We start from the raw sequence: 21,046 nt of genomic DNA on the forward strand, positions 1-21,046 counted from the left end.
TCAGTACAGAACAAAGTGCAGTGTGGATACTCGAGGCAGAGCAAGAGCTGATTGGAAAAGTACCAGCACCACAGACTTGCCCCAGTCCCACTCACTCCTTGGTCTTTCCATCTTGGTTGAACCAAAGATGCAGGGGATACCAGGGCCATGGCCCCAGGCAGCCATCACCTCTTCTCACCTGCATCCTGCACGTGCACAGCGACCATCCCCGACTCCTCCTCGGCCAGCCGGTACCAGACGCCGTTGGGATCCGCCAGCCACTCCTCCACTCGGCACGAGTAGTTACCGGTGTCGGCGCCGTCAGCCTGCAGCACCGTCAGCCGGAAAAGCACTGCCGAGAGCCTCTGGAAGCGCAGGCGGCCCTCCCAGCGACCGGCCTCGGGGCTGAAGATGGCATCAGGGCCCACACTCAGCACAGCTTCCCTCTCCTCCTCCTCCTCCTCCTCGCCCTCCTCCACGTGGTCACTCGCCTCCTTGGCCCGCAGGCTGTACCACGTCACTGCAAAGTGGGACTCTGGGCTGGAGCGGGACAGGATGCTGCAGTCCAGCAGGAAGGATTCCTTCTCCTGCACTGTGAGGTTGGCGGTGGCTGTGTCCACCTGTAAGGTGGGATCTGACATGACAAAAATCAAGAGGTGAGCGCTGAGCTATCATCAAAACCATCCTATCTCAACACAAACTGTCATGACTCTGGTACTGGACATGATCCTAGCAAAACCCAAAGCTTGATGCAGCCTCACAGGGACCTCTGAGGCCAACCCTCACCATACACCATCTGGCATGGGGTCAAACATGCCTCAACCTACCCTGCCCACTCTCATCCCAAAGGGACGAGAGGAGAAAGCTGTTGCAGCTCATCCAGACATGCTATGTGTCAGGATACCAAGGTTTGGTGCATGTGCTGAGGAGCAATATGCTATTCCCCCCAGCTACTGCTGCACACAGCATTACACTGCCTGCTTTTTGTTCCTTTGAGAATGCTCAAAGGAATTGAACATCATTATGACAGAAGAGAAGAAGACCATTTCCAGCAGCTTGGAAAGTCATTTAGGTAAGGCGCTCCTCCATGGAGATGGTCTCAATACTGATGCAGCAAGGACGCTCCAAAAGTCTTCCTCTCATTTTTTTCCTCTAGTGCTTGTTGCAAGGCTAAAGAGATGCTTTTACCTAACTGAGACACAGTGGCCAGAACCCACGATGAGTTGATTAAAGGCTGACTTCAAGAGCAATTAACATTTGGTTTAGTCATCTTGCCAGGGAGCCCATACTCCAGGGATCACAATCAGTCTGGATCTAAGCTTTCATTTAAAGATTAAAAAGCCCTTTCCAAAGCAGAAGCTGAGCAGGAAGGGCAAGTCGATAGCTCACTGAAGAGAGGAACTTTCCCCTTCAGTGAGGAGAGCCGGGCAAGCCCTCCCTTGTGCAGACCCAGGGTGTCCCTGCAGGAGGGGGCTGCTGTCCCTCAGCTCTCATCAGTGACAGGGCCGCTGTGTCCAGTGGGCTTCTCATTACAGCACCTGCCCAACACTTTTTAAATGGTACTGTGAAGAAAACCTTCATTAAGGCCAGAGCTCTTCAGGCCATAAGCAATATGAGTATTTGCAGTTCACATCTTCCCAAAGAAGACTCCTGAGCAGAAACAGGAATGAGTTAAGTCATGAAATTTTGGGGACTACTGAGGTAAAAAGGAGGGAGGGAAAAGAAATGGCTTGTCAAAATTAACACAAAGCCTCCCTCGCCTTTAGCAGGTTAAGCAGAAAGAGAGGAATTGATGTCTGTAGGTGCTGAGAGGTTTTTACCCCCTTGCTGATTATAGCCCTGACAGATGAGGCTGGAGATCCTCACTAATGAGACATGAGTCACAAGCATGATTAGTCATTTTGTTAAGTACCGACTGCTATGAAACAAAAACAACAACAACAACAACAAAGCACTTTTGGGAAAAAAAAAATCCTCAATTAGTGCACTCCCAACTCCCTCTCTTCTTCCCACTCCACATTCTTCTGCAATTCAAGAGGAGCCTCAGAGATTTTTCCTGCTGTTCATTATCCCCTCCATCAGGGCTGGCAATTACCTCACTGGATGGAGAGCTGTAGTGACAACCCAGCACAGCACAGGGATTGCCTGGGGAGGTGTCTCTGCTCAAGCCACTTTGGCCAGCAAAACTTCCCAAGCAAGAACGTGGCAGATAAGAGCTCTGCTGTTTCCAGAAAATGCTCCTCCTCCATAGTACAAATCTCTGCCAGGAATGACCACTAAAGTCTTTCCAGAACCTCACACTTTTGCCAGCTCTGCTGCAGAGTGATGAGGCTGACATCTTGCTGGAATGGGCAGGCATGAAGCATGCAGAACATGCAGAGTGGTTACTTTAGAAGCTGGAAAGTACTCAGTGAAGGTGAACTGTACTGTTATTTATCCTACAAGACAGATATTTAATCTTGAGTCATATGTCTCAAAAACTAGGGAATCTGTATTTTCCAAGGTAAACTGCCTTTGCATCTCATCTGTTGTTAAAGCAGGCAAAACTTAGCAAGACTCTGGGAATCTGCTTTTGAGGGTATAGGAGTCCATCAGTGCTGGTCGGTCCTCAAGCCACCTTTTGGGAGCACTGGAGCAGGCAACTCCACTGTGTCCTAAGTCAAGCAACGTTGGCTGAACAGCAACTCCTTGTGGAGCTCAAGAGGAAAAAGAAATTGTATGATCTCTGGAAGCGAGGCTCTGCAGGAAGATTACAGAGCTGTAGTTCATATACGCAGGGAGAAGACACAAATGTCAAAGCTCAATTAGAGTTGAAATTGGTCAGTGTTGTGCTAGCACTTTTCTAAGGTTGTTAAATAGCAAGAAGGTGTCTGAAGAAAATGTTGAACTGATACCTGTTGAAGATAGTTACCTATTTAATAGGGATGAAGAAAAAGAAGAGGCATTCCATGTTTTTCTACCTCAGTCTTTACTAATACTGATAGACCTTGGGCTGCCCAGTCCCGTGAGTCAGAATACCATGAGTTCAGGAACAGTAACTTTTCCATCTGCACACTCTGAAATTGTGAGGGATCAGCTGAGTGCCCACAAGTCCACGAGGCCTGATGGGATTCATCAGGTTTTACTGCAGGACCCCTCCTGAACACCATCCAAAGGCCTTGGGTGTCTGGGGAAGTGATTTTTGGCTGGAAACTAGCCAGTATATAGTCCAATTTATAAGAAAGACATGAGGGAAGACCCAGGAAACTACAGACCTGTTAGATCAGTTCCGGGAAAAAATATGGAGAAGATTATCCTGGGTACTACAGAACAATGCAGTCATCAGATGCAGCCAGCGTGGCTTCACAAAGGGGAAGTCTGGTTAAATATTTAGTATCCTTGTGTCACCTGCTCTGTCAGTGAATGAAGGGAAGGCAGTGGATGCAGTTTTTCAATTTCAGTAAGGCTTTTCGTATTGTCCCTCACAGCATCCTTCCAACTGTGGGATGAGGGGGGTTCATGGTGCACTGGGTAAAGAACTGGCTGAAAGGCAGAGTTCAAAGGGATACAGTCACTGGGGCTACTTCTGGCTGATCACCAGTGGTGTTCCTCAGGGTTCAATTTTAGGGCCAGTGCTGTTCAATATATTTATTAAAGATCTGGATACAGGAGCTGAATACACCATTAGCAAATTTGCTGACAATACCAAACTGGGAGGTGCTGCTGACTCTCTTGAGGGACAAGAGGCCTTAAAAAGCAATCTAGATAGACTGGAGCTCTGGACTTTAATTAATGGAATGGAATTTAACAAGTTGAAATGCCTGGATTTTACACCTAGGTCCAAGTAACACCATGCAGAAGTACAACTGGGAGAGGAGTAGCTAGAAAGGGGTCTGGGCGTGCTGGTTGACAGCAAGTTCAGTAAGACTCAGCAGTGTACCTCCACTGTCCTCTTCTCATGAAAGGGGCACACACCTGGGAAGCACAGGTAGCTTCTTCCATCCTATTCTCAATCAAAATGTGAGTAAAATCAGGAGCCTACCCTACTTAATCCGCCAGAAGTGCTGAAAAAAAAAAAGTAGATGCAGTGACAGAATGCCAAGCCCATCTAGTTTTTTCCTTTCCAGAATAGCAAGAGTGCAATCAAAAAGACACGGAAAAAGGGATCAGCATGGTCTGTCCTGTGGTCCTGCCCTGCCTGGACTCACTGCGGCTGACAGACAGATGCTGACTGGTGTTTGCCCAAGAGGACACGAGGCTGCTCAAGGCAGATGGCACCAGACCCCACTCACCTGGCTGCTTGACCGTGAGGGTGCTGATCCCGGAGAGCTCCTCTGCCCGCTTGTACCAGCGGTCGCTGGGGTCCAGCAGCCACTCCTCCACGCGGCAGCTGTAGGCGCCACTGTCGCGCACGGTGGCGTTCTGGATGGAGAGCACGAAGAGCCCCGGGGCCGGGCTCTCCAGGTGCAGCCGGCCCCGCAGCTCGGCCGGCTCCCCGTAGTGCAGAGTGCTCTGCCGGCTCAGCCACGCCACCACCGAGTTGTCGGCACGGCCCGGCCGCCGCACGGACCACTCCACCAGCAGCTGGGATGAGGGGCTGGTCCTGTTGCTCACCAGGCACTGCAGGGTCACCCACTCGTTCTCCCGCACCGTGATGTTTCTGTGGGTCTGGTTGACCTGCAGGCGGTTATCTATTAGAAAAACCCATTAGAAATGCAATGTGACCAAGGGCTGCAAGGGTCCTTTGTCTCCCCACAAGACTTTCCTGCATGGTCACAATCCTAGGGTGTGATGGAAGAAATAAGTAGAGGAAAAAAGGACGGAGAAAGGAAAGGACAAAAAAAATAGAGGAGGAGAAGAAAATAAGGCATGTGTTTTTTAGGGTCTTGTGAAAATCTCAGGCTAGCCACCAACAATGACAGCACAGGGAACTGGAAACCCACAATCTCTCAGCAGGACCTGGGAGGTCCTAAGTGCACAGAGACCTAATGAAGGGAGATCACACCTCACTCTTTTCCTCGTCCTCACTCCTAGGACGAGGCAGTATCCTGATCAAACCCCTCTGTTGTGGAAAGTAAGCCCCTCTGTTGTGGAAAAACGAAAAAAACAGCAAGGTGGAGAACAGACAACTGATTACAGGGAACCCCCACTACAAAACAAGAAGTGGCAAGAGGGCAAAGTCACATGCACTGTTTTGCTGCCGTGGGAATGCCCCTGGTTTTTGCTCCATAACTTCATTGATACAGGGGAGGGTGACTGGAATCAGCTCTTTTATGCGAAATGACGTGTTAAACTCTCCTAAATCCCTCACAATTCTTTCCAGGGCCAGTCTGGACTTCCCTGGTACGGCTGCTGCAGCAAGCAACAAGCACCGTACTTCCCAGAGAGAGGTGGGTGATGCAATGGAAGGAGCAGTCACAATTCCCCTGAATGGTCCCTGACCACCCCTCAGCCATCTAGGGACTTTGCAGATAGAAACGAGGAGCTGGCACTGGCAGCAAGCCATGGCCTGCTCTGTGTCCTGCGTGTGTGACCAGGCAAAGCTGCACTGGGGACCAAAACCAAAATTCCTCTTGCACCCTTGTCCACAGAGCTTGTGTCCAGCCAGCCAAATCCCGAGAGAGAAAAATGCACTAAGCACCCTATTCCAGCCCTGATATCCAACTGCATCCATCCTGCCTGAGGGATTTTATCTTCCAGACACAGGCAGCTGGAGCAAGCAAGGACAAGGCAGGCTTCCTCATGAAGTACCCATGCTCTGGAGAGTCCCTCCCTGCCTCTCCCCTTTGTCCTTTGTCCCAGCGTGTGGGAGATATATTTAGCTCCTCCACCAGCTCACCTTTATCAGTGTCATCCACTGCCAGGGAAACCACCCACAGAGCAGATTTCTCCTTTCCTGGCAGCCAGTTCCCCACCTCATTAAACGTTATTCCCATCTCATGTGCAAAGGGAAAAGAGACAAGGCTCCCGGTGCCTGCCAGGATACAGGCACAGAGTAAATTTAAACTGTGTGCAAGACATAAAAATCCTTTCCCAGGCAGGCGCACAGGGGTTCTCTCTCAGTAAGCTGCTAGTTGACACTCTTGCTACATGATGCTCTCAAGGATAATGAAACCTGACTGGATGGAAACCTGGCTGGATGTAGTGGCCCTATAGATGATGAGGGATGGACAACCTTCATGGGGAGACACAGAAGGCACACAAGCTCAGCCTAGACGGACATGAGCCACATCAAGGGAGGGAAAACCCTCCTTCCACGCAGTGATGTGCAGGCATGAGGATGCAAGGACAGAGCGACAATCTCACTGGCCACGCACAGGAGCCAAGAGGAGCCCACCTGGCTGCTTGACGGTGACCTCGGTGCGCCCTGACACCTCCTCTGCCAGCTTGTACCAGGCGTGGTTGGGGCTGAGCAGCCACTCCTCCACGTGGCAGTAGTAGCTGCCGCTGTCCCGCACCTCTGCCCGCTGCACCGTCAGGCTGAAGAGCCCGCCCGAGGCGGAGCGCTCGAACTGCAGCCGGCCCCGCAGCCCCTCCTCCTCCGCATAGGTGCCGTACTCGAAGGCTGAGCTGTGCGTGGTCTTCAGGATGAGCTTCCCATCAGCGTCCGAGGGCTTGTGCACGTACCACAGCACGGCGAAGTGCGAGTCGGGGCTGGTCTGGGATTTCACCGAGCAGTTCAGGGGGATGGGCCGGTTCTCCAGCAGAGTGATGCTCCGCTTCGACTTGCTCACCTGCAGCTTGGTCACTGGGAGGGGGGAATGGAGAAGGATGGAGAGAGGTGGGTCATTAACACAGGGAAGAAACTCACTGGATTCGGGTGGACCAGAGAGTCCCCTCCTGCTTGGGTCCCATTCATTTAGATATTCTACCAAATCTCACTTTTCAACCTCTATCTACTCCTGAATCCTCCCACTGTGTCCCTCAGCAAGAGAGGCTGCTGTTTCACAGTGTGACCTTGGAAAGACTCTTTTTAATTCATAATGGTCTAAGGCACCAGATTTAGTAAGATGACTACACCCAAACTCAGTTGTTTTTCTCATGGTGAAATCATGCCACTTGCCCCTCAAAGCAATGAGCTGTTGACCTGTTCCAGAGAAAACCACTTCTGAGAAAGTGAATTAAATGTCACATGCCAGCCATCTCAATGAGATGTATCCCACACACACGCAATAGCTGGGGGGGAAGGAAGTGCAGGCACAACTGGAAAAGGAGAAAGAGCACCACACTGGAAGGGATCAAGTTCTGTTCTCACAGCCAGGAGATCTGGCTCCAAGTCCACCACAAACTGCACAGCCTAGGACAAGCCACAGGCTCATCATCTCTCCTGGCTTCCCAAGCACAAGTGCAGTTCCCATGCTGTAGTTAAGCAGTCCCAAGGTGTTGAGGATGATACAGCAGAATCATTAGCTCCAGTTGCTGTAAAGAGAGACACATAGATTCCCAATTCATCTCTCCCTGTACAATCACCAGACAGAGCCTCTGCTGCAGCATGTGCTCACGCTGTGCTGGTCACCCAAGCCCTGAGCCAGGGCATTCCTGTTGGCAGGGGAGGACACAAGGTGCCCTCCTGTGACACTGCTGCTTGGTGTGCCCTGCAGCTCCCACCCAGCCAAACACATCACTCTTCCCAGCATCTCTGCCACCATGGCCCCCCCTGCTTCACTTCTCACACAGCTGCTCCCCTCCGGAAGGGGGAATGCTGCCTTGCTGCTGACAAGCTGCAAATCTCTTAAATAAAACCTGAAGAGTGCACAAATGCAAGTGGCACAACAGTGTGGCACGACAGGCACAAACAACTGAAGGCTGCCAGGGGACCTGTGCCCATCCGCACCCTGCAAACACATCCCACGCATCCTGTGTTTGTGAGGAAGCAATGTTGTCTCCTCTCTCTCACCAAGGCTCGGGCTCCATGCTTTGCATCGTGCTTTGCTTCCAGCTTCCCCTGGGCACCAGGGCCTCGGATGCCTGTCGGCACAAGTGATGAGTGACGGTGCCCAGGGAGAGGATGGGCACAAACAACTTCAAATGGGAGGAACTCCCACCACAGCAATGCTTTCTGCGCTATCACATCTGAGACAGGCTCCTGGTATCACATCAGAATTTCCCCTGGAGCCTGGATTGCCCGTGGCTTTAATCAGTATGCTAATAAAGACTCCGTGGCTGTGGTATGGCATGCAGACACTGGAAGAAGGAAAGGATGGAAATTGTCCTTGTTTTTCCTCCCTAGGGATTTCAGCCTAATGGAAAGAGTCAGTGTCACCCCTTTGTATTTTCTGCCACATCCCAGACACATTCCTTTGCCTTTGTTTCACTTCAGGACAACAGCCTCAGCCACCACACCCACCCTCATCCCACCTTTTTGGCTCACCATTGATTAAGAGCGGTTATTTTGAGCATTAATCAATCTTCCAAGTCCCTAGGAGATGAACCAATAAAGGAGAAGGTGTTTCTCAGCAGTTTCCTTTCTCCCCCAGCCCCCTTTCCAAACAGTTTATTTTTAATTGGTACTGGATTATTTTCTGCAACCGTTACTACGGAAACCTTTGTTACTATAGCAACTGTGTATGTTAAGTCAGTAGCCCTATATCTATTAAAATGCAGTATATACACACATGCTGTGTGTGGTGAGTTGCTCAGTATCAACACACACACACACACACAGACACACAGACAAAGCCAGGGTACACACAGAGCAGAGCTGCAGAGAGGCAAGCACCCCTCTCAGTGCTCTTTCCACATCGTGGCACCTCCAGGAGACATAAATGACACAGACTAATTCTGATCTTAGTGTTTGAGGCAACAGACCTGCACCTTGTACATGACAGATGTATTCCACTGAAGCAGTGAGGGCTTGTTCCCAGACCCTAATCACAGTAATTATCACTGTGTACAAACAGCATGGACCCCTGAGGTTATCCAAGGACTCCTAGACAGCCTCTCAGCAGCTTTCCCTGTTCCCATGCAACCTTTGGGAAGAAATCTTTTTGAGAGTAATGGAGAAGAAATCTTATTAACTGGCAAAAATGAGATCCTAAATTTCACGCACACACTCCATCCTTCCAAGCCATCCCTGGCAGCCACTGCAGCCAGCAGTCAGGAATTTGCCCACATTTGCAATGAGTCCCAAGATATTGATGAGGTAGCGCTTCTGCAGCTGCTACCAGTTGGAGCAGCAAGCCCTGGCAGGGAACCACAGGTCCTCCCTTTGCCAGACTGCACTCTTGCAGAGGTTCATAACACTGTGCACAAAGTTTCCTCTACATTAGAGAGGTATCAGTGATATGTAATGACATCCCTGCCAATGCACTTTTCATCAAACATGAATTATTTTCTTAAAGGAGGCACACCACAGAAGATGCAAGCACAGGTTCTGTTTCCCTCCCACAGAATTAGAGAGGACATTCTCAGTCTTTTCCAATTCTGTGAATGCCGAATGCTTCCATATCCTGATGCGGGTTTCTGCATAGTATACAGGCACCCATCTCTTCTTCATTACCTTTTGCAAATCCTATAGTAATGATGCAAAGTTTATCAGCACAGGCTGATAAATGCTAAGTTGGAAATGCTGTGGCACACAGATTACCTTGGGGCAGCTTCTCCATGCAGGGGAGAGATCCTGGTTAAGACACGGGGGGTAGCTCACACTTCTGCTCTCCTATGGGGCTGACCATGAACTATGTTCAGATACACCAACAAATCCACAAAGTTCACTTGGCATTTGTGAAAAAATTATTTAAAATGGGAAAACAGATAATACTGAAGTTCGCGGTCTAGGGTAATGAGAATGGTACAATACAACTCCAGGGAGCCCATCCATCTCTTCCCATTCTGGTGGTAAGCCTATTCCAGTGCAAACTGAGTCTTTCCATGCCATGTGCAGCTTGCCAGGTCACGTTTAAAGATGCTGCCATGACATGGAAATGGTTGTAGCTGCTGGTGCACAAATGAGGTTGCAAGAAGTCTGACACCCCAGGCACCCAGCCAGCAAAACCTCGCCCTACTGACAAGGGGGAAACTCCCTTTCCTGGCTTGAGGATTTGCCTGGGCAGAGAGCCAGGAAAGGGCTTGGCCTTCAAATGCTGAGTTGATCTGGTGTGCCCCAGGGGCTGGGGTTTCGGTGAGGCAGGACAGGGCTGCTCCTGAGGAGCAGAGGTGGTGGGTGCAGCGGTGTGAGCAGACACAGTTACCCAGCATTTTCTGCTGTGCTGTCAAGAGGCTGATGTTCTCTTAACAGCTTCCCAAACATCTGCTCTGTGAGAGGAACAGGTGCCTGTGTCTAGGTGAAGTTATCGTGCATATCATCTGCAAACCATAATCCTGTTGCCACAATGTCTCCCGGCTCCCTGGAGAGTGCCAGTAAAGAGGATATTGTACCTTAATGTACTGTAATTGGCCCTACATACGCTATTAAGGCTTTCAATTTACATTGGCAACAAGTCATGGTTAGAACCTCTTAGTTTTTTTAATCATTATCTCAAGATGCCTGTGGCAGCTTCTGGCCCTCAAAGCTTGCACCTCTGGCTGGGAGCTCAGGTCAGACACACCTTAAAACCACAGCAGGCTGTGACACAGCCAGGTCCTCTACAAGCTGATATGTAGTAGGGGTTTTCTCCACACCACCAAGCAGGCAATCAGTCTCCTCAAGCTGAGCATGTGGTAAGCACAGTTATACAAATATTTGGGGGAAGGGAGAGCAGTCATCAGAGGAGGAGGACATAGTGATGTGATTCACGGTTTTTCTGCTGACTTACTGCCTCTTGGCTCCCTTCCCTCTGTTTCTTATTCATCAAGCTGGGGTTACAACATTTCCCTTCAGCAAAGCACTTTGCAATCTGAACCTAAAAACGCTGTGATAAGATGCTCTGTCTCAAACACCTTACATCATTTTGCCTTGTAGGCAGCAAGAAAACACAACAGCAGGAGTTTACTTCCCACCTGGGAGCCACTATTACCAAGTCCTGGAAATGGCAACATTTAATTGCAGCTCAAGATACCATTTCCCCAAAAAAGCCCCACACAAAGGAGGAGGGGGGTCATCCACTGGGGAAGGAGCCAGCTCTGCCTGAACCAACAGCTGTGGCACAGAAGGATGGGCAGGAGGATGCCCACCACCATCCCAGAGTCCTCACAAAGCCCTGTCACCACAGCAGGAGGCAACGTCCCACTTTGGAAGCTGCTGCTCTCTGGGGAGAGCTCCTCCAGAGAACACTTTTGCTTCCAAAGAACTGATGAAATGTTGCAGAAAGTTTTCTGGGGGAATGTCCTACTTTTAAAAGCCTCCACTGAGATTTCACTGTGCTGAGGTGTGTGTGCAGGGGGAGCAGAAACGAGGCCAGCCCAACCTGAGGCCAGCCCTGGTTTAACACCATACAGTGGGTTTTACCAGGCAGATCAGGATTCTTTTCCAGGAGCATAGCCCCACGGTGACTTCCTACAAGGAACCCCTCTCTCCCCAGCATGCTCAGTGTACAACCTTGAAGGGCACTTTAGCACAAACTCAGCCATTCCGTCAGCCTGTGGTCACAACCCAGAGGTGCTGCATTATTTCCCTCACTTGGTGCCTGAATCCCTCCCGGAGGGTGTTTGCCTGGGATTCAAAACACCAGTGTGCAGGTTACTGCCACAGGCTTAGACATGTACTAACATTCAGATCTCTGCCAGCTCTTCTCCCTTCCACAAAGCAGGGCTGAGGAGACTCCTCCACCTCTCCAGACACTGCAAGGACTCTTGCTTTAATGACTGAATGGAGTCAAGCAAGTACACGCCAGCCTACTGATTCAGCACGGAGAGAGCTGGGTGACTCACGTTTATTAGGTTAGTTGAAAGCAAACCACCGTTCAAAAGGGATAGATGTGCAAGCCCTTTTGGAGAGGAGACATCAGAAGAAAGGCATTTGCAGAAGGGAAGAAAACGAGATGCTCCTAGGAGGACTGTGCTCATTAAGCTTAACCACAGTACAGAAATCACAGCAAAGTAAAGACAAAGGCTTCCAGCACCGGGGCAAGCTCCCCAGAGAAGGCAGGAACATGGCAGCACAGCTCCCGACTCCAGCTATTCTCTTTTAACTGAACACAATTCCTCCTGAAACTGGATTAGTGAGGTTGCAAATTGCATTAGCCAACATGGGAGGCTGCTGGTGCAACAGGAGCAGCAGAAAGGGAAATAGCATTAGACTTTGCCTGCCATTATTACTGCCATTATTAACTTGTCACTTTACTGTAGTGTTCCTATAACAATGAATTATTGCCTGCAAACAGGCTGACATGATTGAATTACTGGGAGAGCAGCTCTGTGGGAAGGAAAGACGGCATTAACCCTTTCCTGAGGAAGGCTCAGCTTCAGAACCCTCCCATGTGGTCAGACAAAAGAGCTGAGGCCGTGACTCCTAACACCAAGTGACCTGCATTTCAACATGTTCAGCAAGTTGCTGCAAAGTCCAAAGCCCAGCAGACAGCCTAGCAGACAGCTCAGACACTCCCCAGCCTCACAGCTGCTGCTGCAGAAGAGCAGACGGGTATTTAAGTAGCTGTGCACGTCCATGCTGACCATCACCCGTCCAACAGCCCTGCCCAGCACTCAGCCCCAAGCACAGGCACAGGACTGAAGGACACTGTGCTGCTGCAGCTCGGGGAGTGGAGTTTGATCTCAAAATGGTGCCAGAGGGTGCTGTGCAAAGCAGAACAGGCACCTCTCCTCAAACCCTACAGTGGATCCGCCTGCTCATCCGCACCCCCACCAGCTCCAGCCCCAAGAAGTTTGATCATCTCCAAGTATCTACAAGTGGCCCCACGCTCTGCCTCTCTCCAAAAGCAGCACAGTCAGACTGCACCAAACACTGGCAGGAGCAGGTCAAGTCCATCTCTGCATGTGAAGACCGCAGGCAGTGATAAGGACATCTGCTTGGCTAGGGAACAGCCTGGGATTACCACCCATGCTGGAGCCTGTGGAGCAGCTAACAAACTAGCAAGTAACCAAGGAGGGCCTCGGGGAGGAATGCATGTGTGACCCAGAAAGGCTCTTTAAAGCCCAGAAGCCATACATCTGCCAGCACATACAGAAAAGGCAAGGATGGAAAAAACTGGGAAGTTCACAGCCTCCCAGGTCCAGCCAAGGCTAAGGCAGAAACCACCAGCTGGGATGTGCCATTGGCCTGGAAAAAACAGGACTTCCCCCAAGAAACAGAAAACATGTAATTGTAAAGAACAGCAAGATATACCCCAAAGCAAAATGCCTCACAAACCTAAAACCAGAAACTTTCCTGAAAAACCCTGAAATACACATAAAAGTTCTGCACGAGAGAGAGGAAGGGAGGGAGGAATAAAAGACTCCCAGCATGAGTTGTGCCTGCTGTCAGAAAACAATATATGGCTCACTGATCACTTGTAAATTAAAATATGGAGATAGGATCATTGAAAGATAAATTCAGTACCAAGCCACAGCCACTGAAGATAAAGAAAGAAAAAATAACATACAGAGATATTTAATCAACTTCTCGTCAGAAAGATTTCAAACAAAGGAGTGCTCCGTCAATTACGAAAAAAAAGTAATTAAATGCACCCGGAGAGCAAGTTGTAACACACACAGCAGCACCACACACCAACTCCCATGCCATGCTGGAGGCTGGATTTCCTGAGATCACAAAAAAGCTTGACAGTTTTGTGCAGTTGCATGCTCAGAACACAACTGCACTCTGTAGCGCACGGCTGACTTTGGCACATGCTGTGTCTGACTTGGGCATTTTCGGCAGCTCCTGCTGAAAAACTGAGTGCTGGGCAGACAGACATGAGGTGCTCAGGGTAGTGTAAAATGTCCTTTTCTTGTCATCCAGAGAGCAAGCTCTCCAGACAGACCTCAGGCAGGATCGGGAAATCTTCTGGATGCTGCCTGCACCAGCCCTGCCAGGTGCTGCTCTCCATGCAAAGAGAAGTCCCCAGACGAATCCATCCAAGCACTAGCTCACTCCACTCACCTTCAACTGCTCCTTGCCACTGGGCTAGCTCTCTGCAGCTGTACTAAACTGAGCTGGTGCACAGCAGGATCTGTGCCAGCACAAGGAATGGGACAGGACCATGCAGCCAGCAGCCCTTATCGGGGATGAGGATCACCTCCTCTCTGCAACAAAGTGCCAGATCAGCTCCACCTGCAGGAGTTTACTTCCCACCTGGCAGCCACTATTACCAAGTCCTGAGAACTGCAACGTTTAATTGCTGCTGAAGATACTGTTTCCCCAAAACTGAACACTCGTGGATGATGCTGCTTCCATAACTAGTGATTACAATTACTGCTGGAAGAACAACCAAGTGAAATGAGCCATCTGTCATTTCTTAAGGAATTGTATTCTTGAACTTCTTAAGGAGTGAGGATGTATTTCAGCATAATGGGCTACAGATCCATCACCGTCTGCACTCCCTGCTTCTCTGTTAATTGGGACAAGGAAAACAATAGCAATTTTCTTTAGCAGCATCCCAAATGCCTATTTAAGAAAGTAAGATGGCCTTGAGAGAAGACTTTTCTGTATACATACATACATTAAAATAAAAGACCCTGAGCCACAGGTTCAGCATATTTGGAGCCATTCTGCTGTAAGGACGCAGATCTCAGGTTCAGTGAACCCAGGAATTCAGCCTTTGACCAATGTCAGAACGTGCAGTTTCTCATGCCAAGAGAAGCATTCCTCAGGATACAGAACACAGAAAAATGGTGCAGGTCCCATGCACAGGGACTGACTGCCAAAGGTGCTGCTTGGGCATACAGGGAGGGACCCCTGGGCTGGGGCCTGCTCTGACTGGAGGGCTGAGAATGCAGCAAGAGAAATACTGTGCTGCAGCACTGATCCTGCTGGCCCCAAGGCCACTCACCTCATGGAAAACTGGGGCTCCATGAAGAGACTGGGACAGGAGAAGAGTGGTCAACACCTGGCTGCAAAGCTGCTCATCACCAGTCTCCCTCTCCCTCAAGGGCTGCCCCTGCTGACTCTGCTTTTGAAATCTTCCAGGGCAGGAGAAGGTACAAAGCTTTAGAGCTGGACACCATCTAAGTACTGCTCACTGCAGAGTATTTTAGTCCAAGGAGAGCAAACAGGGAATCGATGAGAAGCCAAAGTGTATGGAGAGAGAGAAGCTGTTCAAGACAACATCAAAGAAGGTGCATGTGCACAGACTGCAAACAGGCTGACATCATGGGTTTGTATATCCATGCTGCAGACAGGAGAGGAAAACTGCTCAGGAGATATCAAAGAGAGAAAGCAGAGAGTACTTTGAAATGGAAGTGAAAAAATTGGACCTAAAAAATAACCATGGAGAGAACTAATTTGAAGAGAGCAGCATATCCTGGATATAGCCCAGCTCTCCTGCCACTATCAGTCTTGTTGGGGGGCTGAAAAGAAAGACTGCCTGCACTAAGATCAGTAGGCACACTCAGAGCAGGCTGAGTCAGGTTAAGGTCCCACTGGGTGTAAGGATGCATTCCCACACTCTTCACCCTTGTGAAATGCATCCAAGATGCTTCATCCATTTCAAGTTCAACTTCTCAGGTCATGCCCCTGGGTGTATTTTCCAGGCTGGAGTCCCAGGAGAAACCTTGAACATAACTGCATTTAGCTCAACACACTTGGCTCTTACAGAAGGCTCTCACAGGCAAACCTGCACAGGAGCCAAGCAGCTCCCAGAAGGAAAACCAAATGCAGGGAGAGAATCACAGATCTGACCCAACAAGGCCAGTTATCATCCCCAGTACAGCGTCAAGAATGCAGCAGCACACCCAGCACAAGCTCCCTCCCCTGCTGCTTACACCCAGGAGGACGGGGATGTTTGGAGGAGGGAATGATGGCTAAGCGTGGAGAAAAAGCACCCTGAGGTGCTGGCCTGGCATAAATAACTGTGCTAAGGAGGTGACAGCAAGTCTAAGTGGGGAATCTGTCCCAGAGGACCTGGCAAGTGTGGCAACAGAGCTCCCCAGGGCAAATGGGTAGGAATAGGAGACTACCTGGGGTACAAGGTAGGAGAATCAACCCTACATCTGCTATCTGCAGAAGGAAAAGGGCTCCAGCTGGGTCAGTAATGCAGGTCTATGAGAGGGGACAGCTCTGGGTCATGCAACACTGAGCCCCTTCATTTCATGTGTGCAGTGTGCTGGAAGGAAGGAGCAGCAGATCTGAGGAAGAACAGCAGGTCTCACCCCACTGGCAGTGAAGGGAAAGGAGCAAGTCCCTGAGCACACAGGGGAGAGGAGACTACTCTGCATCACAGCCACTGCTACTGAGGAACAGGCTCCTCTCTTCTGAGCTCTTCTTGAACTCCTTCATCACTCAAGCAGCAGTACAACCATTTGCCAGATGGAGCAGGCAGCTGTAAAGCAGGGAATGAGTGCTGTTCTACAGAGCAAAACCACTCTGGGATCAAGCAAGCAGCAAACTTCAGTTTCCAGACTTCACTTCTGTAAGGAAGTTTCCAGCTCATTAACTTTCCTTGCTTAACTTTATTGCTGGATGCTGCCAGAAGCAAGAAGTGTCAGCTTGAAGTAGAGACTTTGTGGCCTTTGAAAACACTTGTTTGAGCCTCCACTCAAGAGTCTGGTCAGTATCTCACTGGCCATCTGTAGTAGAAAAGGCACATCCATCCATGAAGGGATTCCTTAAACACTGAAATTACTAAGAATTACAAAAATGAGATGGATTAAAGGCATTAACAGTAATATCTGAGTTAAGGAAAGTTTCTCACTATACTCCACAAATGTCTTGGTAATTAATTATTTGAAAATCAGTCCTCCTCTCCCAGCATTAAGTGTATATAAAGCAGCCTCCTTTTCCAATTCTCCTCTGCCTCATGTCCCCCTCATCTTCCCAGCATCCTCAGTCTGCATAGTCACAACCATCCACTGCTTGGCTGCTCAGTGGGCCTTCAGAGAGAAGGAGGAGCATGAGAGTGAATAGTGTCTCTGTGGCTGTCATGGATAGGCTTGGACAAAGAGGTAAGAGTCTTCATTCTCCACTCATTAGGTTTCTCTGGCCATTGCTAGCCCAGCACAGCCAACCTCAGGTTTCCTGTGGAGAGCAGAAAAGTAGCAGAGGGCTCTGCACCCACCTGAATGCAGAGCTTCAGGGAGAACACAGCTCTGGCTTGCCCCACTCCTAAAGTAAGGTTCAGGAAAAAGCCACCTCCAGCTCCTCCAAGCCAGCTTGACAAGCCTCCGCCCTCCCCCCTCTCCATGATGGTTTCAACTTGACACATCTTAATAAACCAAACTTTAAGAAGAGGCCCCTGGAGAGCCTCTGGAAGCTAATTAATGCTCTAATGAAGAGCATGACTGCCTTGTTTGCTCGATGGCTCCCAGGTCAATCAATCTGCTGTAGACTGTCTTGCAAAAAAGCAGTGAGGAGCCCAACACCCCTGGTGTCTGCTCAGTTATCATCCCCTGCCATCCCTCCTCCCATGTTCATTACTGTCAAAATCCCAGCAGCAAGAGGACAGATTTATAGAGGCGATTGCAGCATCTCCCTGAGTGCCCGACCCAGAATTAGTCATCAAGGAACAGGACAAGGGACAAGGATGGAGGGGTGGGGAGCTGCATGGGGAGGTGCATGATTATGAAAGGGGTGAGAAGGTGCTTGAGGGTGGGGTGTTATGTGAAAGCCCTAATTTCTTATTGTGCTGTTGCCAGATACAGTCTCCAGCACTCAGACCCCAGGACTTTGCTGAATCGCCCTCTCGTTTGTGCTGCAGGGGAACGGTAAGTGCAGTAACACACACAGTGACATTGGCAATTTAATACACCAGCACAAATTTGCTCCAAGCCTCCTTGCCAAAAGAGAGGGCACTCTGCAGACACCCAAGCCTGCCCAGATTGCAGCACAGCCCCTGTCGTGCACTGTCTGCTGCCCTTGTCTGAGTCCTGCAGACCACACGGACACGCTGCTCCCAGACAGCACCTGCTGTGTCAGCGCTCTGTCCCTGGAGGAGATGGGAACACAGCCTGCCTGACAGCCCTTGGGTCTTCCCCTTCACCAGTCTGAACCTCTCTACCACCTTCCTCCCTCAGGCAGGACCCAGCGCCCAAGTGCTGTTTCCCCTCCACGTGCAAGGAAAGGGGCAGGAACAGTGATGTCAGCTGGCATCTCAGTGTGAGCACTGAGAGCTCAGCCTGAATCCAAACGCTTCCAGGATTCAAAAGGAACCACCTGCTTCCCTTAAAAGGGACCTCTAATTCCCCTAAAACCCTAGAAAACTCTAAGTGCCAGGGAGTCACCACACATGTCCTCTCCAAGGACAGGACACAGCTAATCCTGATGGATCTCTCGTGTATCAGCACACTAAGCCTTGCATGCTGGGTGCTCTTCTCCTCTTGGAAAGGGGCAAGGCAAAGGGCAAAGCAATGCCTCTACATGGGAAAATGGTGGTGAACCCTCATGGGAAAGGGATGATGGCCTTGGGGATGAAAGACCCAGGTTTCCAGAGGAAGACCAGATACCTCACCAGAAGGGGAGCCCCAAACACAAAAGCAATCTCCACCCCTGCACTTGGGGCTCACTTCTAGTTCAGGCTGAACTACTGTGCATGATCTCCTGACAGCTTTGGTTTCTGGGAAGCAACTGGTATGAGCTGAGATGTACTTTACTAATACTTCCCCTTCGGCTGCAACATGAGCTCACCGAGAAAGAAACAACAGGCATCTTGAGAGTTTGAAGTAAAAAGGAGAACACTGCATTGTAGGGAAATGAAATAGCCACAGGCTATCTAGCCAGTCTGGTCCCTAGTCACATCTAACAGCCCCCCACACCAGCCTAGATTTCTGCCCCAGCCTACAGAAATTAAAACTCAGCAGTGGCCCTAAAGCACTGCAGCTATCTGTCCCTGCAAAGCACGCATGAGCTTTCAACCCAAGATGTGCAGGCTTGCATGACACTAAGGAGCAGGCCAGGAAAGGGAGCTCAGATCCCAGTGCTACTGCTGCTGAACTTACCTGATACCTAAATTCTCTATAACCTCTCACACATACTGCCAGCACCCTTTATAGGGAACTTCCTCACATTGCCAGTCTTTAGGACAGCTTCATGCTCAGGGGATCAGGAACATCACTCTCAAAGGCCAAATCTGGCTCAGATGCCACACAGGAGACTTGTGCTATCCCACCTGCAGACCTACTACTCAGAGTTGGGTTAATGCTGCCATTGCCTGCCTTTCTTGCTCCCTCCTTCAGCCCCTATATGTTTCATTTCTCAAAATACTGCTCATTTCTTCCTGGAATAAGAAAGGACAGGATGTTTCAAACTGCTGGCATTCCCTCAGCATTACCTGTTTGCCACAAGATTGCCATATGCGAAATGACTTCGTAGCCACATTAACACATGCAATTCAAAACCAGCACTGCCACCTCTGCAACTGCCACAGCACAGATGGCATGTAGAAACACCACCCCACTGCAAGAGTGCCAAGGAAAGGCAGCCTGAGCACTCAAATGGCAAACCAACACACCAGGAGAAGCTCCAGCTTATTCCTTAGGCTTGTGGGATTTCACAAAGCAATGAGGCCACCACTGAACTACCTTTCTCTCCTCAACACACTTCAAAGGCTGACGTAGACTGATTTCCATGTGTGCACCTGGAACCTGTCAAACAGAAAGGTCACTCAAACAGGGAGCAGGGGTTTGACAGGGAACTAGAATCCCCACATTAACTTACAGTCTAGAAACACATGCTGGCTCCATTTGCCAAAAGACCTCCAGATAAGCCTTCTTTATTGTGTCCCTTAATGGACTCATAGTTGACACAGTCACCCCAAGCATATAGGTCAAGGCAGGCACCCATGGCTAATGGCAAAGGAAAAGCTAGGACGGAGACACCAAATAGCAAGCTGAAGTTATCCCAGATTAAGGTGACTAGTAGTAGTTGAACAGAAGTAGACAGACAGTGCTCTCAGCTGTTTAATCATTCCAGGGTCCTGAATGACCCTTTCTGGAGAAGCCTAGGATATTTATCTGAAAACAAGCACCCACTTCATCAGCACAGGTTTGACTGGGAGGGCTCTCGGACATTCATTCAGAAGCATCTGGGGAAGGTGTGTCCCATATCCTGGATCCTCTCTGGAGATCATCCAGCCAAAGACCCAGGAGTGACACAGTACAACCCTCTGCCACCTGCAAAACCAGAGAGAACCAGAGCAGTCCCTGGTTTGACTGCCAATGTTTCATTCATGGAGAACACCAACCACCCACTCCCAGAGGCTGCCTCAATAACAAAACACAGAGAGGGTACAGCCACGGTGTGCTGGGAGAGCTCTGAGGAGTCCCTCTTCTCTTCCTTCCACACTTGAGAGCCATAAAGCCTCAAACATTATGCAAGGCTCACTGAATTGGCAGCTACAATTTATTTTGCAGTTGTTTGCTGAGCAGCTGGGAGACAGGAAGAGGTAAAAACCATGGAGACCCAGACAACTTGTTCTGTTAAGGCATCACTTGAGGGTTACTGCTCCAGTAAAGAACAACAGGCTGCCAGAGCATGGTTTAACTGAGCTGCCTGCCACCCTGAGCTGTGACACACAGGGTCTCTTCTGGAAGCTGTTATCAAGGATTTCTCTCTCTGTCACACACACAGATATGCATGCACAGGGCTGTGAAGAAGCATGTTACACCAGGGACCACATCCATTCAACACTGTTTCCTAGGGAAGTAAGCTAAAATGATGAACATCAGCAACTCGACCTTGCAAGCAGTAAAACATGTATTACAAGGCAGCATAATCAAGATAAATTGAGAAGATTAACCTGGAGATGAGGGCAAGGGAGAGAGAGGGAAGAAAAATGATGGAGAGCTCATGAGGTGGCTGGAGCTCACAGCATTCCCTGAGTTGTCTGAAGACAGGGTTGGAGAAGGTGGAGGGAGTATGAAGAGCGATATTGATGGGAAAACCCCAAAGCCCAACCAGGAGAGACTCCCAACCAGGAGTCCCTCTGCATAGGAACACAAAAGGAGGACTAATATGCAGCAAGGGCCTGAGCCAATAGTCTCAAAGGTGTTAAAAGCCTCACTCCAAACACCGACTCCATCCCTAAGGCCAAGACAGCAATACACCACTCAGCACTCAGCAACAGCC

At 49.8% G+C, this 21,046-nt stretch overlaps 1 protein-coding gene across 1 annotated transcript in view; it reads right to left on the bottom strand.

The window, feature by feature from the left end:
* The window catches only part of IGSF3 (immunoglobulin superfamily member 3), a 93,196-nt gene that overhangs the window by 3,503 nt on the left and 68,647 nt on the right, over positions 1 to 21,046 (bottom strand). The window contains exons 7-9 of the mRNA XM_014882810.2: positions 6,296 to 6,706; positions 4,251 to 4,649; positions 179 to 613 (exon numbers count right to left, since the gene is read on the bottom strand). Of these exons, the coding sequence (XP_014738296.2) occupies positions 179 to 613; positions 4,251 to 4,649; positions 6,296 to 6,706 (1,245 nt within the window). The remainder of the gene's footprint in view (positions 1 to 178; positions 614 to 4,250; positions 4,650 to 6,295; positions 6,707 to 21,046) is intronic.

The sequence above is a fragment of the Sturnus vulgaris genome, chromosome 2 (genome assembly GCF_052056855.1).
Source record: "Sturnus vulgaris isolate bStuVul1 chromosome 2, bStuVul1.hap1, whole genome shotgun sequence".
Lineage (NCBI taxonomy): Eukaryota > Metazoa > Chordata > Aves > Passeriformes > Sturnidae > Sturnus > Sturnus vulgaris.